The following is a 19,716-nucleotide window of genomic DNA, read 5'->3' as shown; positions in this document are numbered from 1 at the left end:
TTAGTCAAGTTTTGGACCTTTTTCATTATGTAGAAACTGATTTAAAGTGTAATAATTCAACCTGCGGTGAGTTGAGACACTTCGGAGGGGAAAGGGGTTACCGTTTCAACGAAGAGGGCCAGGACATGCGGGGTTTCTTCAACCCGGGTCGCAGCTTCTCCAGGGTCCGGTTGCGGCACAGGTAGCGCTCGGTGTCCGAGTTGAAGCGTTGTTTGATCCGTATGTGAGTCCTGGGCTGCCGCCACAGATGTTTGGGTGGCTTGGCGAGTCCCGCTCCCTCTCTGCTCAGCGTGGCACACTCCATCTTTTTCTACTTTATTTGTCGGTTAGTTTGCTGCTTTCTTTTTTTTGACGAATTTTGGCTTCAAACCGTGACAAATAATACAAATAATGGAAATAAAATAATCGATGCAAGAAGAAGAGAAGTCTGAGAGTTTGAGGAGGAAACTACCTCGCGCTTCAGCCGTTAACTGACAGAGAGCAGCGCGCGCAGCATGGTGGTGCTGCTGTCCACGAGCCCGAGTGCTGAAACTGCTCTGCCTCTCTGTCAATACCGACTCTCTCTCTCTACCTCTCTCCTCCTTTACTCTCTATGCCTCTCTCTCCTCCTCCTCCTCCTTTACTTTATCTCTCTCTCTCTCTCTCTCGTATCTCCTCTGTTTATGTGTCTCTCCCTTTTATCTTTTATTGTGGTCTCTTATTCCAACAAAGAGGGAAACGGTGCGCCCGCTGCCATCAGACTGTAAAACAAGATTTGTGACCCCTCTATCCTATGTATATGTATGTATATATGTATGTATATATGTATATATGTGTATATATACTGTATATGTGTATGTACAGTACCGTGCAAAAGTTTTAGGCACCAAAATGAAAGTGAAGATGCTCTCAAACATAATGCTATGTATAGTTTTTATTTATCACTTAGCTTCAAACAAAGTTCAGTAAAGAGAAAATAACTAAACCAAATCAGTATTTTGTGTGATCATACTTTGCCTTTAAAAATGGCACCAGCTCTCCTTGGTACGCTTGTGCACAGTATTTCAAGGTTCTTGGCAGGTTGGTTGTTCCAAGCATCTTGGAGAACAAGTTTCTGTTCTTCTGTGGATTTAGGTGACTCAGTTGGTTCTATCTTCATGTAATCCCAGACGGATGATGGATAAGAATTTAAACATCTAAAGTGCCTAAAACTTTTGCACAGTACTGTATATGTGTGCCAAAACCACCAGACACAGGAACAGTTTCTTCCGCCTCGCTGTCACACTTATGAACAGTTAACCCTGTAACACTATCAAATCCACTGCACCTACAAATTATATTAAATTGTGCAATACATTTCACTCATTACTGTATATATGAACAGGCTGTATATACTGTACATAGCCACCAACTATATATATAAAGTAACGTCATTTTTTATTACCATTTAATATTTATCTCAGCATTGCTTGCACTCTTCACTTCTTTGCACTATTTGTATCCTGTTTACCGTCTACAGAAATGGTTTCAGGTCAGGGTTAGGGTCATTCCTTGTGTATATTTCTGAAGCTTGTTGTGTTGTTGTTTTGTGTAAGTCCATTTAGAGTCACTAAACCAGAGTAAAATTCCTTGTATGAGTAAACATACTTGACCAATTAAGATGATTCTGATTCTGATATGTATATATGTGTGTATGTATATACAGACAGGTGACAAATTAAAGGAAAACCGGTACAGGCCTGAATGCTGGACCCCTACAGTGAGGGGATCCGGTGGCTCTGTTATGCTGTTGGGGGGCATTTTGCTAGCATGGTTTGGGTCCACCTCTCCCCTTAGAGGAAAGGGTCCCTGCAAATCAAGACAAGGTTGTTCCGAGTGATCACCTTTATCCTATGATGAAACATTTCTATCCTGATGGGAGTGGTCTGTTCCAGGATGACAATGCCCCAGATCATAGGGCACAAGGGGTCACTGAATGGTTTGATGAGTATGAAAATGATGTGAATCATATGTCACAGTCACCAGATCTCAACACATTTGAACACCTATGAGAGATTTTGGACTGACGTGTTAGACAGCGTTCTCCACCACCATCATCAAAACACCAAATGAGTGAATATCTTTTGGAAGAATGGTGTTCATCCCTCCAGAAGAGTTCAGAGACTTGTAGAATCAATGCCAAATCTGAGGAGCACTATTCTTGTTTCGTGTAACTGAACTTTTGTGCAAGTGTGCAGCTTTTGTGCAAGTGCAAGTTAACAGACCTGCTTAGATCAGCAGGAAGTCAGGCTGCAAAGCGAGCTGTGGTTTCCGCACCTGATACAGACACTGTACATCCTTGACCTTTAACCATGAGGTCTTGGAAATGTTAAAAAATATCTTATATTGTCAGACTTTTAAGAATTGTGTTGTGCAAAGCAAACAAATGTTATCCAAAAGTTTGCTGATGTTCTGGTTGGTGCACATATATGGATTTTTAGATGTAGATGCTTCAAGAAGAATTACATAAAAGTGGAGGCCAGAGAGTCTCAAGGCCTTTTTGTTTTTGGCTCTCTCTGCCTTTTTTGCTTTTTCTGCCTTTTTAGCTTTCGGAGGCTTGCTGCTTTTAGGCCTCTTTTGTGTTTTGGCTCTTGCCCTTTTTTGCCTTCTGGCCTTTTTTGACTCCTTTAAATCCTAGAAAGGGTTTTTTTCTCCTTTTTAACTTTCACATTCAAGTTTTTGTATTTTACTTTTTACATTTTGTAATACTCATTTTTTTAAAAAGCCAAATAAAACTGGTTTGTATTTTTATACACTCCAACCAAAGCTCCTGGCTTGTGCTCATCTCTGAGGTCTTCTGGTTAGCCCTTAAAGGTAAGAAAGACGCCCCCTAAAATATGGCTGATATTTATATTGAAAATTTATAATGGAAATTGCTAAGGATAAATATGCAATGTTTATTAACTAACAGTTTTGACAGGTCTAGATGTGTTTAACCTGATGCACCTGTGATAAAGGTATAATTTCAGTGTAGAACTTAAGCATAATTGATTAAAAGGTTGAATTGGCAAAAGATGCACATTGAAGCCACCCTATAAAACTGGGCGAGTGCCCTCAACCAACACAGTGGGCCTCCTCCAGAGATAGTCTGTTAAAGGGCCATCTTGGATCGCTTTCAAACCTCCAACACCTACTTGCACCCACACGTTTTCGTTGTAATCCAGCTGTCATGCATTCCTGACTAAATAGGCCTGAGTTAGAGTGATTCAACGACAGCTAGTGATTATAGAAGCCAAGCTGGACTTTGGTTCCCTATGCAGGCTAAGGTGGTCTCACGTGTAGATGTTGAGAACCCGTTTGATACCTAGGTCAGAGGTAGAGGACAGCCGTCTGCCGGGGCTTTATCCACATTGGCAAGGGGTATCAGTTATCTAAGGCAGAAACCATCACAGTATCACTGGAGATTTGGGTTCTGGACAAAACAAAACAATTCAACATTTCCCTTATAGGGATCTGGGTAATTGTAATGGACATTTTTTACACATTTCTGACAATTAAATGTATTATTTTACTTAATTTTTTACCAAGATAACTATCAATACTGCTTTGAGTCCAGGGTAATTATACAAAAAGCAACAACAGTAACACTCTGATGATGACCAAGTGCAGTAGTGTCCAGATTCAGTGTCTAGTTTGCTCCCATGTAGACTTGTCCAGCTGATTTCAGACTGGCACCATATAATACATATAATAATATAATAAGCTCTTCAAAGCATTTTTAGCTACAGGGATCCCACATCTCAAAAGTCATGCTGACCTCATGCGACCATTAGAGGCTGATAACGGAGACAACTTTAACATTTCTGTCATGTATGGAGAGGCAATGGAATTTTATAGACTATGATAACTTGATGAGTCATAAAAATAAGAGACAGATTACTCAATAATAAAAATAATCATTAATTGAAGCCCTAATTTTAACACACGCACATTAACTGTTTAAATTTCATTTTTTACACTATGCAACACGATCTAACTCCTTCCAAAAAATGATGGCAAATTGGTAGCTAGGTATTAGCTTGATAATGTGGTTTTGTTAGTAATCATTTATTTAGTCCATGACTGATTATGTAAATGTTTGGTTTGTAATGTAATGGTTTTGTTCAATGTCCAGTACTGCTAGCTTTACTAGGTTACAGTAAATTGTATGAAGGTCTTTATTAATTGCTTACAGCGTGACAGGAAAGCTACACAGGCTCATTCAAATTATTGAATGTCACCAAACCCACTTGTGTTTATCCAGCTGTGAGGGAAAAAAACATGGGCTAGATGATTACCTAACAAGCTGTTTATCCAAAAAGCCTTTTCACTGTGAAAAAAAAAGAGTTCACCCCTCTGTTATTAATGTCTGGACCGCACACACATACATGACGTTACCAAAATCTTCAGAATGAAAATGGTCAGAGAGAGGAGATAAAGTAGATGCCAAACAGACACAAACACACCCACTGTATGACCTTTCAGTGCCAGGTTTCTTCCTGCTGCTGCAATTACCAGGCATTTGAAAAAGAGAAGAGGGTTTCCATTATCATCCGAAACCATACAACCCGACTTCGTGTGCATGTGTATGCTGTTGCCTTCACTGTCACTCAGAGAGCTTCAGCTGTTCAGACAGAAACCCTGCTGCTTGCTTGGCGTCCACCTGGACTGAGCCAAACACAAAGATACAAGAAAGAGACTCAGAGATAATGAGCTGAGGCGACTCTGCACCACTGACCTTAGAGAAAGGTAAAGACAGAAAGACATAAATAAAAAAAGAAAGAAAGAAAGCAGAGCATAACACGTCCTAACAACACCTGACATTTATGAATTCTTCCACATTATTAAATCGCATTGTAATCTGTAATCAACTCTTAATCTGGCTTTTACCATCCTGATAAAAATGCTTTCTGCATCACAATCCAAAGAGAGCTCATTCTTTTCCCTTTCTTCTTCCTAACATAAATAGCCATTTTTGTTTGTCCCAAAATAAAGTTAAACAGCTGGCACTTCACTTTCACATTTTTGAGTGTACTTATAACCCAAAATAAACACACACTGAGAAAATACCTGTCCAAACATCCTGAAGATCTTTTCTAACAGATGAAACATGGAACATAGTCTGCAACAGTCATTAATATTATGATTTACAATGGAACCAAAGCACTGACAGCCACAATCCTGTGTAAAACTCTCCACATTAAGTCACCAACCCTCTTCGTTGATGGTGGTTTGTACAGTTCTCTCCACACAGGCTTCACCTCATCACTCAGAGCCAAATGAGCTCCACTGAGTATCAGTCCGACCACTCAGTTTACTTTTGTTCAACACTTTGACCATTATTGTTTTTTTTCTGCCGAGATATTGATCCTTCTTTCAAATGACTTGCTGAACTCTAACAGACACCCAGTACGGTTTTTTAAGTCAGGCACATCCTTCACAATATGCAGTTAATAGGGATTGTTCTGAAAGAAAGAAAGAAAGAAAGAAAGAAAGAAAGAAAGAAAGAAAGAAAGAACGATTGATCAGCTGAATATTCTTGCAAATGCTTTAATGTTGAGCTGAATGCAAATCACTTGTCTCGGTTACACAGAGCAGCAGATGCTCCATATCAAAACCAAACACACCACAGCAACTCCCAAGATGAATTCCAACAAGAAAAACAACATCCATTCATTTATATGTGCTGGATGAATCTCAACAAGCCACATTTGAAAAGCAAGATTCTTCCTCTAATGGGTTGTCCTCTCAAATAATGTAGGAGTGGTGCCAATAGTCAGCAGTATAATAATAGAAGAAGAACCAAAAGCACTCTGTGTATGGAAAAAAAAAAACACAAACACAACCCACACTGACATTTGTTGTGATGTGAAGCAACAACAACAGCTTTCACACACATCAGAAAAACAATCATAAGAAATTAAAAGAAAGCTGGAAAGAAAAAGAAAGAAAGGAAGAAAGAAACTAACTGACCGTTGCTCATCATGACTGGCCAGTGCTCGGCTGTACAGTACTTCCAGACGGGCCAGTGGTAGGCCGTTAGCTGCTGACGACCGCCGGGCGTCACACGGGCGCTCTTGGCAGGAGTGTCTCCTCCACAGCGGAGGAAGCATCAACGGCCCGGACATACGCCGCCGCACCGCCTGGTTGGCTGCAGGGAGAGACTCCCGACGACCCTGCACCTGGAGAGAGACAGAGAGGGAAGATATGAATGTAATGCTGCAATAGTTACAAAGCTTCAGTGAAAAGCTGGAACAAATACAGACTATACAATCAGTGGCCACAAGTTCAGCTTTTGTTGAAAACTTTTTAAAGAAAAAAAAATTGAGGCAGTAGTTTGTGATGCTGTTGAACTGTATTGCATCATACTAGGGCTTTCTTTCTATTAACTGATTAGTTGTCTGATCTGTAAAATGTCAGAAAATGGTGAAACACATCGATCAGTATTTCTAAAAGCCCTAGGTGACGTCCTCAAATGTCTTCTTTTGTCTCTACCAGCGGTCCACAACCCAATGATGTCCAGTTTACTATCACAGAAGACTTAAGAAACCAGAAAATATTCACATTTAAGAAGCTGGAATCAGAGAATTTAGACTTTTTTTCTTTAAAAATGGACTCAAAACAATTAGTTGGCTATTAATTTAATAGTTAGAAACTATTTGATTAATCGACTAATAGTTGCAGCTCTACATTATACTTAAAGATGTTTGTAACATTTTGTCCACCCAATTTATATCAGTGAGGGTATTTAGACTAAATATTATAAACAGTGCTGTAACACAATACAATTCAATGTGATGTTGAATGTTAATTTGTATGATATAGATGAGTCTCATTTGGCCGCACAATGTACCCACCAAGTACATTGCGCACTAAACACAAATTACTCAAAAGTCCATTAATAAAACATTAGAGATGAGACTTGAACGTCCCACAGAATTATTCAATAGCATATAATCAGTTATAATTACCATACGTATGCAAAACATCAGAACTGACAGGTGAATATATTATGTATATATATCATTTAATAGTCCAAATGAGATTCATGACACTCTTGCCTCAACAAGCCAAATGCTGAAATTATTTTTCTGTATAAATTAGAAATAATTCGACGAATACTTTAGAGAATTGACACAGCAATACTGAATCTAAATGCATAATCTGGTATTCAGGGACCTTGATGGTGTCTGCACGTTCTGCCCTGTGGGGACCGCAGGCATGGCACAAACATTTTTCACATCTGACACTAAGTAGTTTGTTTGTTTTTGTTTCTGTGCATTAAATTGGCCTTTTTTTTTTTTGCATGTTCTCCCTGCAAATCAATTTAGGCTAATATCCGTTGATGCATTGTAATGGATTTCAAAGGTGAAAGACGACAGGAGGAGAGACAGCAGCTTTGTCTGGTTGATAAATGACGGTATGGTAAATCCTGTTTGAGTCTGCCTATTTGTGTCTGTGTTTTTGTATAAACATTACTCAAGACCACACTGAGATGACTTATCCCCATTTAAAAAGTGTCACATGAGACCGAGACAGCCAAGAAAACACAAACACCCCCCAAAAAATCTACCCCCACTTTGGCCTCAGCCCCGACAGCTCAGAGCTTCTATTTCTATGTAATTTGTGCTTCGGTAGAGTTGACAAAGTCGTCACCTGGTGGTTCAGTGAGAGCTGATGGATATTGATCTGCCATCTTCAAAGCTGCAACAGCAAGCCTCGTTTTCCTTCTTGGTGCTGTTAAGCGTCAAAAACCAAACATGACTGAGCGGCCTGCTGTCCACCTCAGGCTATAACACGCACTTGTTGTCTCAGACTTTTCTTCATCTCTGATCCTATTGGATATCGATCCTGCTTTTTCCTGTGGATCTAAAGATTTTCAAAGGTCTCCACCTGTCTCACCTTTGGTTATTTCTCAAAGTTAGTACAAACAAAGGAGTTTTATGCTGGTTATTAGATATTACACTCCACAAGGTTGGAATTGCTGACTTGAATTTAAAGTGACTTTAATTGTTGAAGTGATGCAGCTCAGGTCTTACATCTCAAATTCTCTGAGTCTCAGAAGATTGTGCCCTCCAAGTGTTGAGTGTATAAATTCACTATGTATCTGAACGACTGGATTTATACTTGTCAGAGAATCTTGAGTTGAGATTGTTATGTAAACTGTTGTTTAGGTCAAGTTTGTTAAGGCCAAGAATGAACCGTCAAGCTCAAATTTTAAGTCCTAAAAATGCTCAGAAGAAGAGTGTGATGTGGCCCAAAGCTCTGGAACAAGCAACTAAGTGGACCTTGAGTTGATGTCAGAAATAAACTGTAAAGCTCAACATCAAGCAAGTTGAAGAACTGTTCTATAGCTCTGACCAAACACACTGACTGTGTGTGCAACATGATGCTTAAAATGCCAAGATCTTGATTTATTCTGTATGCAACTTTTCAAGGAGCTGCTCATTGAGGTCTAAAGATCCTACAATGACAAGAAAGGCATTTGGAACTGATGTTTCTCTTTCAAGTGGCTTCCCAAGTTTCCAGCTGTACATACACTATTTGTTTCTTGTAAGCCAGTGTTTTAGATATGTTTTTAAAGTTACTGAGCTTGATGTTTCAAAGGACAGTGTTTACTTTCAAAACCTCATGTACCATAACTAGTGTCTTCAACATGTTATGGTGGTCTATTATCAACTATACTACAACTATACTGCATCTTTCTCTGAGAATAAGGAACAGTTTCCAATGTGGACTCTGCCTACTAACTAGGTCACCTAGCATGAGTGGCAAAAAGAGGAGGAGACACCACATTTGGCTGGCTGTCTGTTTGACAGCATTTTCATTTGTTCTAAGATTCAGAATCACAGATGGCTTGTTCTTCTCGTTCATGTAGCCATAATCAAAACTCAATATTCTATCATTAAGCTGCTCCAATGTAGACAGTTTGTCCTCATTTATATATTAACTGTTGCAGCAGCAGCTTTACTTCCAAAGGGGCAACACCTTCTAATACATCATGCATGACTTTTACACAAATACCCTCTGTTACATGGAAGTATTTAAGTGTGTTCAAACAAGAGTCCTGCTTGATGCCTGTGGAAGTGGAATCATTCAGCATTACATGTTGTTGATTATCGTCCTTAGTACACTTTTTAAGCTCATCTTCTTCAAAGACATATTGAGCAGCTTTTTTGTCAGCTGAAGTGACAAAACACATTAGTCAAGAAAGTCTCTAAATACCCACAAAGGGAATGACAAGCAAGGTTGTCAGCTGTCAAGAGGCAAATGGAGTTGACCTTTGATGTCAACTGCAATACCACGATTTTCGAGACATTTAATGTCTTCTAACAATGGCTGAACTGGCGCTGGAAGTAGGGGGCCCCCACTTTACCCTCCTCCTACATTCTTTTTAAGATGCCAATCACTGTATCCCCTCAAATGCCCCTACATTGCAACACTTGCAGTAAAAAGATGCAGGAGGTTTTCTGTGATTCACAATAACACTGATTCCTAACTGGACGTGATGCAAACGAGTGAGCAAGCGAATGAACATCAGATTATTTCAGTGTTTCCCAATGAAGATGTCTTAACCTGCTCCACATGTCAGCAAACAGGCTGAGCGATGAGTCGCTTCTTTGAAAAAACGCTTGCTCTGGCTCTATTTTTGCGAAGTTTCGCACACCTAACCCTATTTTCATGGTCAAAATCAATGCTGACATCCGTGACGTTTCTGTTTCCTCCCCCCAGTCAGCAGTCAACATGGATGAAAAGAAATTAAGAGTTAAGATAAATCCACTTTTTAATCCCAAAAGTTTTACAAAAAACTAACTCTGAGCTCTCCTCCCGCCGGCGGACAGCTCAGGATCAGAGAGGAATCTGGTGTGACTGAGTGTTATTCCTCCAGAGGCTCCCCGGCTCTGCCCCCGGCTCTCTCCTCCAGAGCCCCCCTTCACTCTGTTTGCAGTGAGGAAAGCAGTTTTCATTGTTTCATGCTTTCCTCCACATTTCAGTACACAGATTGGTCCATAATGAAAACTGCAAAGAGCACAAAAGCCTCAAATTGCGTGTCTTTAATTAGCAGAGATGCACACACACACAGAGCTCTCCACAATCACAAACCAACATCCATGTTTTTTGCTTCTTTTCCTTCTGTAATATTTTGCATCTATAACATAATCTATTGAAATGTCACATATCAAAATAATGTGAAATTAAGGTTTTAATGGGTTTCAATGCATTTTTGTCCTTAAGGATCTGAGTATCATTATTTTGATTACAGTTTATTATGAACATATTATAGGAAATTAGGTTGAACTTCCAAAATTGGACAAAAAAATCTACATCCTTGTCAAATTTTATGCCGTATGCATTAACACAGCCAAAATTAACGTAAAATCACAAATTAAAAAGCCAAAAAAGTGGCTTAAAAAGGGTTAAAATGGGTTTTCTGTGTGTGAGCTGTACACTCTTGTTTCTGAAGAACTCCCACTGATCTGCTATTTTTCTTCCAAAGTCGACATTTTGGTAGAATGACATTTTCACCTGATAACAACACAATACAACTGCATTCTCAGCAGCACCATATCTGGGTTGCTTCAACATGTTTTTTCAGCTGAATGACACTTTCTCGTCCAGCCAATCAGCAGCCAAGAGGAAGCAGCTGGCTGTGTTATCACCTGGCCGATCTCCCACCATGCCACACACAGAAAGTGAGAATGAGATGGAAGCAGTAGGTCTGGTGTGTGTTCGGATGGGATGGCGAACACTCAGCAGGCCTCTGCCTCTAAAATCCAGTGGGCTGACAGCACTCGTCTTCGCCACGCGTCTCCCCTTAATCAAGAGTTCAGCGCTGTGTTGATGCTTATGACTCACACGCTCTCCTAAAGTGCTTGTCGTATTTTCAGCACAGTGTGGCAGGACACAGCGCGAATCAAGCCCCAAATGTCACTGAGTAATGGCAGATCGCAGCTCAGTTCAGTATAGATGAATGAGTTGTGTAACAATAACAGTCACAATTACTCAAACCTTCAACTATAACCACATTTTATTCTCATGTACCTTTCTGCCAGTAAAAATAGAGTCTGTTCCTCTTCTATAATTGATTTCTCCCTGCATGATTACTGAGTGCAGTGTAAAATCACAATCCTTGAAATAAATCCCTCCTGTATAATACTGAGAGATTAACAGCAACGCCGGATGTTAAGCCCTGATGCTCTAAATAGCTAAAACCTTTTCTATTCTCAAACTATGAACAAATATCGTAGCTCACTGGTTCCCAACCTGGGAAACAAACCTTTTACTCAGAATAGTAATTTTGCGAAGATAATATAATTTTTATGTTTTTATCATTATTTATTTAGAAAAAAATAAATAAGCAAGTGTAAGGGCGCAGTGTAGACGTGAGCACAAGCCGCATTCACAGAGCCTTCACGCTCTGCTAAGCTACTGTAGCAAGTCAGCTAAATAACCTTGTCCTGCATTAGTAAACTACGCAGTTAAAACAACCAAAAAGCTAATAGAACAATGGCCAAGCATCAGAAAGAAGAGAACAGGGAATGTGTGAAAAACAAGCTCATTAAGTATGTATGATTAAAATAATAATAATAATAATAATAATAATAATAATAATAATACAGACATAGAATTGTATTTATCTAAATTCTTGTGTATTTTGGGTCATGTATAAATAAACAGTGTGACTGGATGATCTACTTTCATAAAATCAAATTCTTCTTCTTGTTCTTTTTGGGTAATGTCAGCAGGATAATGTGCTGTAGCAGTCAGTTCAGTTCAGTTGTAGCTTCTCTAGAAAGCCTCGTTCTCAGTTTTATGCCCATTACGACAGTTTGTTTTTGCATGTTTCATCTTGGATTTATGATCTGATAAATCTTTTTCTCTGCAGATTCTTTCTCTCTCAATTTTGCAAATCAATTGATTTGCCTGTTGTGTAAATGTTACAGTTGCCCTCAACTGCAGTCATCCTCTACAGTCGCTTGTGTCATTAGACAGATCTCTGTAATTTGGCTCTAAACACCTTCTACCAATCCTCATCAGAAAAACTCATAAAATGCTTTTTATATTTCAGCCTTTTGTGTTCACAGTACACAACAGAGGACTGCTTAACAATTCCAATCTGTGTGTTGTCTGTTACAGACAGAGCTAAAGCCTGCCTGCTCCTGCAGTGCGTTCACACATCCTGGTCAAATAAAAAGGGAAAAAAAACCCATTGAGTGACAGATAATCTCACTGTGGAGATTTTAACCCATCAGAGGATGCAAAAGTGTTGTGTTTGCTGTTTCTTTTTAAGTGTTTGTTTTCTAATTTTTATTTTTCTCTTTTTCCCCCTTTTTATGATTTAAAAAGGGGGAGGTTTGTGGTGAGGTTTTAGCCCTAGACGGGTTTTTTACCTCACCTGCACATTCACTTTATAAAAAAACTGTACATACTGTATTTGTAATGTTTTATATGTGTGAATAAATCAAATCAAAGCAAAATCAAAGCACTTAGTATTCTGTGTGTGTGTGTGTGTGTGTGTGTGTGTGTGTGTGTGTGTGAGAGAGAGAGAGAGAGAGAGAGAGAGAGAGAGAAATGTGCTAACAGCAAGATCAGTGGCAGCTCAGACATCTCGCTGTTCTGACCACGGTCCGACATGCATCCAAAGTTAAACATCGCAGGCATCCCACAATCCACTGAGCTCCATCTGCTCGGCACAGCATGTACACACTCATCTATATACTGTATTAACATGCATAAAACACAGTTACACATATAATATATACAGCATATACAACCGCAGCACACAGACAAGCTCTGACAGTTAACAGCATGATGATGTAATCAGATGATAAGAGCATTTCATCATGGACACACTGATCTTCTATGAACTCATGAGAGCAAACCCGCTGCTATTTTCCTAATTGGGAAAATTAATATTAATTCATCATAATGTGAAGCACGCTGGACAAACCCCCCCACTGTGCGTGTGATGTATGACATGACGTGAGTAGGGCAGACAGCCAGAAGAAGCTTGCTCCTCTGATGCAAAGCTGACAACATTCACCTGTATGTATAATGACACCCAGGGGTGCAAAGAGTATGATTAGCATTGCACCATAAATAGAGCCTGTCTCCAATCAACCGTGTCCGCCACCCCCCTCCCTCTCACCCCCCCTCTACCTCTCTCTGTAGGTGTGTGTGCCATGATTAACTCTGCAGGAGCAGAAACAGAATGTTTTCATGAATTTTTCCAAAGTACGCTCAAAAAGCTAAACTTGTATAGCAGCTGTGGGTTTATGGTGACACTCTGTCAGTTTCTCAATCATGTCTGCACATGATTAAAAGTACATATATGTAAAGCTGAGACAAGGTAACACTGCTGCACTTTTCATCCAAGCGGCCGTCAGAAATCAACCAACTTTATTTTCAGCCCTCTGTCATACTTAGACAGATGCATTTCTTTGCTTGTTTATGTTATTCAAACTTTTATTGTATAAATATATAATCATAACTTAGATAAAATATTTTGAGGTGAATGTTAATTGAATTTCTGGTTTTATGGACTTTCTGAAGCTTACTCAAAATTGAATAACACATTATTTAACAGGTTTAGAAGGTGTAGTAGTTCTGTTTTAAAATATCTGTTCTGCAAGGAGGGGTAGTTCAATTCCCTGTAGGGCTGCAACCAATGATTATTTTCATAATCGATTAGTCTGTCAATTATTTTTCTTAATTAATCCATAAGTTGTTTGGTCCATAAAATGTCAGAAAATGGTGAAAAACGTTTCCCAAAGCTGGTGACATCTTCAAATGTTTTGTCCTGACCAAACCAAAGATACTCAGTTTATTATCATAGAAGACTAAAAACACCAGAAAATATTCTGAATTCAGAGAATTTGGATTTTTTTTTTCTTAAAAATTAAAAAATCAATTCTCAAAATACTTAGCGATTCATTTATTAGCTGGCAGCTAATCAATTATTCAACTAATCATTACAGCTCTAATTCCCTGTGCAGCTCAGAGGCAATAAGGCAGTGAGGCCACGTCCACTGAGAAGATGTTAAAAAATGCAGCTTTCTATTTTAAAATTCTACATGAAATGCTGAGTAACAGCAGGGGACATTTTTTGGGAAACAGCACTTTCTTTTTTTGTGGGGGCAGTGAAAACTGAATCACTGACTTCAGAGCTTTTTTCTTGTGCTTTGTTGTACAAGTTCAGAGCAAAGGCATGCATATTTATACATTCTGGGAACAGTGAGGATGGTCATTTGTTTAATTAAATGGACAGTGTCTGCATCTGATTGATGTAGGTGATAACATCCACTTTGTCCTCTAAACTCTGGTGTTGCTGATGTTCTTCAGATATTGATATGAAACAGTAGCTTCAGGCAAACATTATGTAACAAACACTGGTTTAATTTTCTAACTCAAAGTCTATTCAGCACCAAACTGAGATTTCTAAACATACTGTACTTGTGCAAGAATATCCATGCTATATGTTGACATTTTAATTTTTAAACTCTTTTTCTTAATAGTCACTATTACAGTGTGTACAAACATTTGTAACAAAAAAACTGTAACCTCCATTTTCAATCTTTAGAGGTAAAAATCTCACAATAAACAATTTAAGACCAAGACGTTGAAAACACTATTGTAACTTTTTGGACCTTACTTTGAAAAGAGTTATTTTGCAAAAGTAGAATAAGCTTCAATATATTTCCTTGAAACTGCATTTGCAACCTAATAAGTAAAAAAATTCACCAGAACAGTCTTTGAAGCCATTTCACCCTACTGTGAAAAAAATAATTAAAAGCCCCTTTAAAATGCCTCTAGCTTTTTGACACGCAACAACAGATGTGTCTAGTTTATGATAACTCACTGTGTGTGTGTGTGTGTGTGTGTGTGTGTGTGTGTGCGCATGTGCAATATGTGTGTCTGTGTGAGTGCGTGTCCTCTGTCTCTTTATGAACTGTGAACAAAGCCCTGGAGTCAAGATAAAACTTTCCTAACTGAGTCATCATCAAACAGAGCGACACGACATGATAGACAGCTGCAGAGTCAGACTTGGGTTTGGATCTTGCATAGCTCTTATCACTAAAGTAAACTGTAGATATGATAAGGCGGGTAGGAGGTGTGTGTGTGTGTGTGTGTGTGTGTGTGTGTGTGTGTGTGTGTGTGTGTGTGTGTAAGAAGGGAAGTCATGACTGTCGTTTACCTCAAGCCAAGACATTGATGCTGGTTAGTTGTTGCAGCAAGACAGCAGCTGAAACAAAGAAAAAAACAACAAAGAGAAGTGGTGTTGAAATGATGTTCATCATTCTTAATAATCCAGTTTTGTCCAAACATATAACAAGTTGATCATTATGCAGTGCACCAGTAGAGCAGGTTCAGCTGGTTCAGGTTCACCAGTCTGCCTTAAAACAATAATCAGGAGCCTGAATGAACATTGAAACAGGTTGTAAAGACAGTTACACCTTAAAATCCCAAACAAATAAATTAAATATTCCTCAAAACTTCAGCGCATAATGTTTAAAACACACCCAAAACTCTGCCTGCCTCGTCCAAACTGATAAAAGCAATCTTCAGAGGAATCTTCTCTGAGCTGGCCTCCAAAAACTCATGAGCCGAGACAAAATTCTTCTATTAAGACGTCTCTTTTCTTTGTTTTTGGACAAAGTATGCATGTATTTTAATCTTTAAGTTTTTTTTGTAACATTAAGTCTCATGTTTCTACGAATAGTATTTGCTTTTGAAGTCACATCGAGTTTATCCACTACTGAATAAATCCTCAACTCAAACTGAAGCGTCGCTCTAAAGAAAGCAACGATGCCTGAACCAGATACCCGGCGGCTCGCTAACAGCAGTACGGCCAAACTGGGAGTTAAGCCAACAGAGAGACTTTCCCAGTGCAGCCTGAAACAAGGCTGAATATCTTCACCAGTGGGCTATTTCTAAACAATTTTCTTTATTATTGTATTTTCATTATCATTTAAAGGCCTCATTATTCTTTTTCTTTATTATCTTATGCTTTATCATGTATCCTCAAGACGTTTAGCTATTAATAAATGTCTTCATTTATCCTAAGAAGTCGTTGTTGTTTCTTTTGGCTGCAAAAGACAGAGATCACTGTTTTGAAAAGAACTGACGGTTATGAGACTGATTAATTGATCAAATTAAGGATTAAAATTAAGCTTTGATGTTTCTCCTGGATATTAAAGGTTTCTTATAGAAGGTGGTGACCAAACAAGGATTTTATATTAATAAAGACTAAGACTTAGGCTTATTCTCCTACAAGGTTTTTCTTGCTGTAATCATTCCTCCTGTTCATACTGACCATTAGAAGATCCCTTCATAATGCACTTACAATGTAAGTGATGGGGGCCAAAATCCACAGTCCTCCTGTGCAAAAATGTATTTAAAAGTTTATCTGAAGCTAATATGAAGCTTCAGTAGTCCAAATGAGTCAAATCAAGTAGATATCTTTCAACATTTATCTTTTTAGTGCCAAAGTCCCTCTTTTTGTTGCTATACTTCCACTGCAGCTCAACAGGGAAACACAAAGAGGCTAAAAAGACTAAAATGACGAGCTCCGACTGCTGAAGCCTCATATAAGCTTCAGATAAACTTTTAAATGCATTTTTGCATGAATTGACAGCAAAGAAAACCTCTTTCAGTGTTCATATGGGCACCTGACTGTTGTTTTAAGACGGACTTGAAAAATTGTGAACCTGTCCTTTAAGGGAAAATAAAGGAGACTGGTATGAACAAAACGTTCTGCACCAGCTGGCATTTCCATGTGCTCAGTGATGGTGGATGAAGGCATCCTCGAGGCTAAAAAGCCTTTTTATCTGGCAAGAAAAATACACAAGCACTTTTGTTGCTTTGATTAACTGATTTGTTTATTTTCAAGTCATGCACATAGCCCGCAGAACTCAGCCCACACGGCCTGATAAGACAGCAACCATACAGATGCAGTGGTAAAGCAAAATTTAATGCAATTAAACAGAAATCACTACACAAACTCGACAGCAGGGAACAAATGTGTTGTCTCGTCTTTCAAGCCAAATTAAATTAGTGGACATGGACATACTTTAGCACTTCATATGAGGGACAATAAACCATAAAATGGGCAATGGACTGCACTTATTTAGCCTGAGATCAGTACAAATTGCTTCACAATACAATCCATTCATCCACACATAGACACACTCTCACACTGGCCGACTGCAGTTACTATCTGGGAAGGTTTGGGGGGGTTTAGTGTCTTGCTCAAGGACACTTCAACAGGCACACAGAAGGAGCTGGGGACTGAACTACCAACCCAGCGATTAAAAAGCTACTTCAGTGTTTTTTGCATTTCCGCATAGTTGGACGACTCACAATTGTATGCAGTAAAGCTTCAAAAACACGGGATCCTACATTTCCCACAATGCAACTCAGTAGCATCTTTAATTAGATGCCCCCCCACATCCCCAATACCAACGTCTATCAAATGCAGCGTTAGAGCGTCTTTATCTTCAACAGAATATGTGGGTGGGGTATAATTACAAGAAAAAACATCCAATTCTTCAGATGTGATTGGATCAATAAAAAGCAGGTATGACTTTGATTTGGACTTGCTGGCGACTGTTGGCCTCCACTCACCTGCGATATTGAGATAAGGAGGAGGAGGACAAGAGAGACATCCACAATACACTCTTTATGAAATGTAAACAAAGATTTTGGCAACCGATAACCAAACACATATGTGATACTGCTCTGCCAGCTACTACGCCCCATTATATGACGGGTGTGGTTAACTAGTCGGCACAAAAGACTTTTGATTGGATAAATTAATGTATACAGCCAAAGCTCAAGATGAAGTTTTATGTTTTACAGGAAGAAAAAAAAGAGAGATTTTGATATAAAAAATACTCAAATAAAAACATTTCAACATATATTTAGCATATAACAGGTTTTAAAATGTTCTTTTTCTTACTGTGTCTTTGATCCTGCTGCTTCAACTAAATCACATAACAAACAAATCATCTCCTCTTCCAGTATCCTGCACGGTGACATACAGCATTGCCACTTCACTGGTTATTTCTGTTGTCTCTGCTCTCATTATCATTAGATTATTACACTCTGCTGTCAAAGTTTGAGTTCATTTCTGTCAGTTACAACCTGTAGGAGCTCAAGGGGACGGGAGCTGAAGAGATGAGCCAGAGATTCATGTAAGAGGAATCAATCTTATCAGTTGGTTGTAATTTCAGTGTTAGTCAACTGGAGTCAATGGAGTTCATAGATTATTAAACATGCCCTTAAGTCATAACAGTCCATTCAATCTACCATTCAGTTGTATTCTTGTGTAAATTTAACAATGAAGCTCAACAAGGAAATCTTGCCAACACATTTATTATTCAGGCAACTACATCAAGCTACCAGACACTGTTTGATCAAACAAAACTTGATGAAAGCTCAATACCAAATGCTTTTACATGTTTTAGACTGTTAACACAGGGCAGACTTGTGCTTTCTTTTGCCATTTTTTTTTACCTCTGCTGCAAACAATACATTTTATCTCTTTCCTTTCACTGGCCTCCTCTAATGCATCCTCGTCTGGCACTGTAAGACCTCAAGGCAGATGTAGAGATTAGTACTATGTACAATAAGGATTCATATAAATTTTTCCAGACATAAACATGCAGAAAAGATCGTGCAGTGAGTACAGCACGCACATACTTCAGACCATGCATTCATGCGTTTTTTCTAGAGCGAGCTGAGTCTAATATGGTGATGTGGAAGTACAAAAATAAGATGGGGGACAGGATTGAATGTGGATGTAATCTGGTACATCAAGCTAAAACTAATGCAGTATAATCCAACAGCCCTGCGATAAATCCTACCTTCATGAAGGTTATAATGTTCATAATGTTTTTGTTGAAGCAGTTTCATTCTTTACAGTCATTTTGGAGGCTGTGGTTTGTGATGCATCTGAATTACATTGTGTTATACTGAAAGGGGTTTTTCACGTGTAATGATGACAGTTTACAGGAACATGTGTGTTTGTATGAGTGCTATAAATATCTTTAGCTGTGTGTAATCGCTTGTCCGAGAAGGAGTTGCAAGTCTTGTATGTATTTCTGTGTCCCATGTTTTAAATAGAACTTGACAATGTAGTATTATGTCCTGTAACATTAATATCCTCTCTTATTGCTCTAAATGCTTATAAGTGATTTCAACAACTTTGTAATTTTAAATCTTATATTCTGTTTTTTTGTTGTTGTTGTCCAGAGACGACAGATAAAAAAACTGCCTCTTGGCTAACTCTGGTGCATTCACAGCGATGTTTATTAATGTGTACTGTTCCTGTTAAATAAACTAATAAATCAATAAAATAACCTTGCCAATGTGATGCAGACATTTGCAGTTTCTTTTTGTCATTTCTTTCACTGAAGATCTAAAGATCAGTGGAGCCGACAAAAGGTCTTTATTTGCAAACAGTTGATTTATTACGTCTATTTATGGGGAACTATTGGTGTGAAAATCAGGCTTATGCACATGCGCAAAATGTATTTTGTTTTACTTTATTCTTCTTTTATATGAAACAGATCTGTGCATTTCTGCAGCTTTATATGAATCTGGTGCAAATAGTGCATAAGCCCATTTTTTCTAGTCCCTACATACGTTATCTTACAACTTGCCTACTCAAAAACAGTTGGGGTTTTGATTTATCATCCACATAAACAAAATGTTATC

General features: G+C 38.6%; 1 protein-coding gene across 3 annotated transcripts in view; it reads right to left on the bottom strand.

The window, feature by feature from the left end:
• The window catches only part of LOC122988383 (cAMP-specific 3',5'-cyclic phosphodiesterase 4D-like), a 118,010-nt gene that overhangs the window by 92,138 nt on the left and 6,156 nt on the right, over nt 1-19,716 (bottom strand). For 2 of the 3 annotated variants that reach the window (XM_044360643.1, XM_044360645.1), the window contains exon 1: nt 102-500. In XM_044360643.1, the coding sequence (XP_044216578.1) occupies nt 102-304 (203 nt within the window). In that variant the 5' untranslated portion in view covers nt 305-500. Of the gene's footprint in view, nt 1-101; nt 501-5,970; nt 6,180-15,193; nt 15,242-19,716 lie in introns of those variants that run through there. The other variant, XM_044360642.1, reaches the window with a different exon arrangement.

The sequence above is a fragment of the Thunnus albacares genome, chromosome 9, assembly GCF_914725855.1.
Source record: "Thunnus albacares chromosome 9, fThuAlb1.1, whole genome shotgun sequence".
Taxonomy (NCBI): Eukaryota; Metazoa; Chordata; class Actinopteri; order Scombriformes; family Scombridae; genus Thunnus; species Thunnus albacares.
This window is presented reverse-complemented; position numbering and strand designations above follow the sequence as displayed.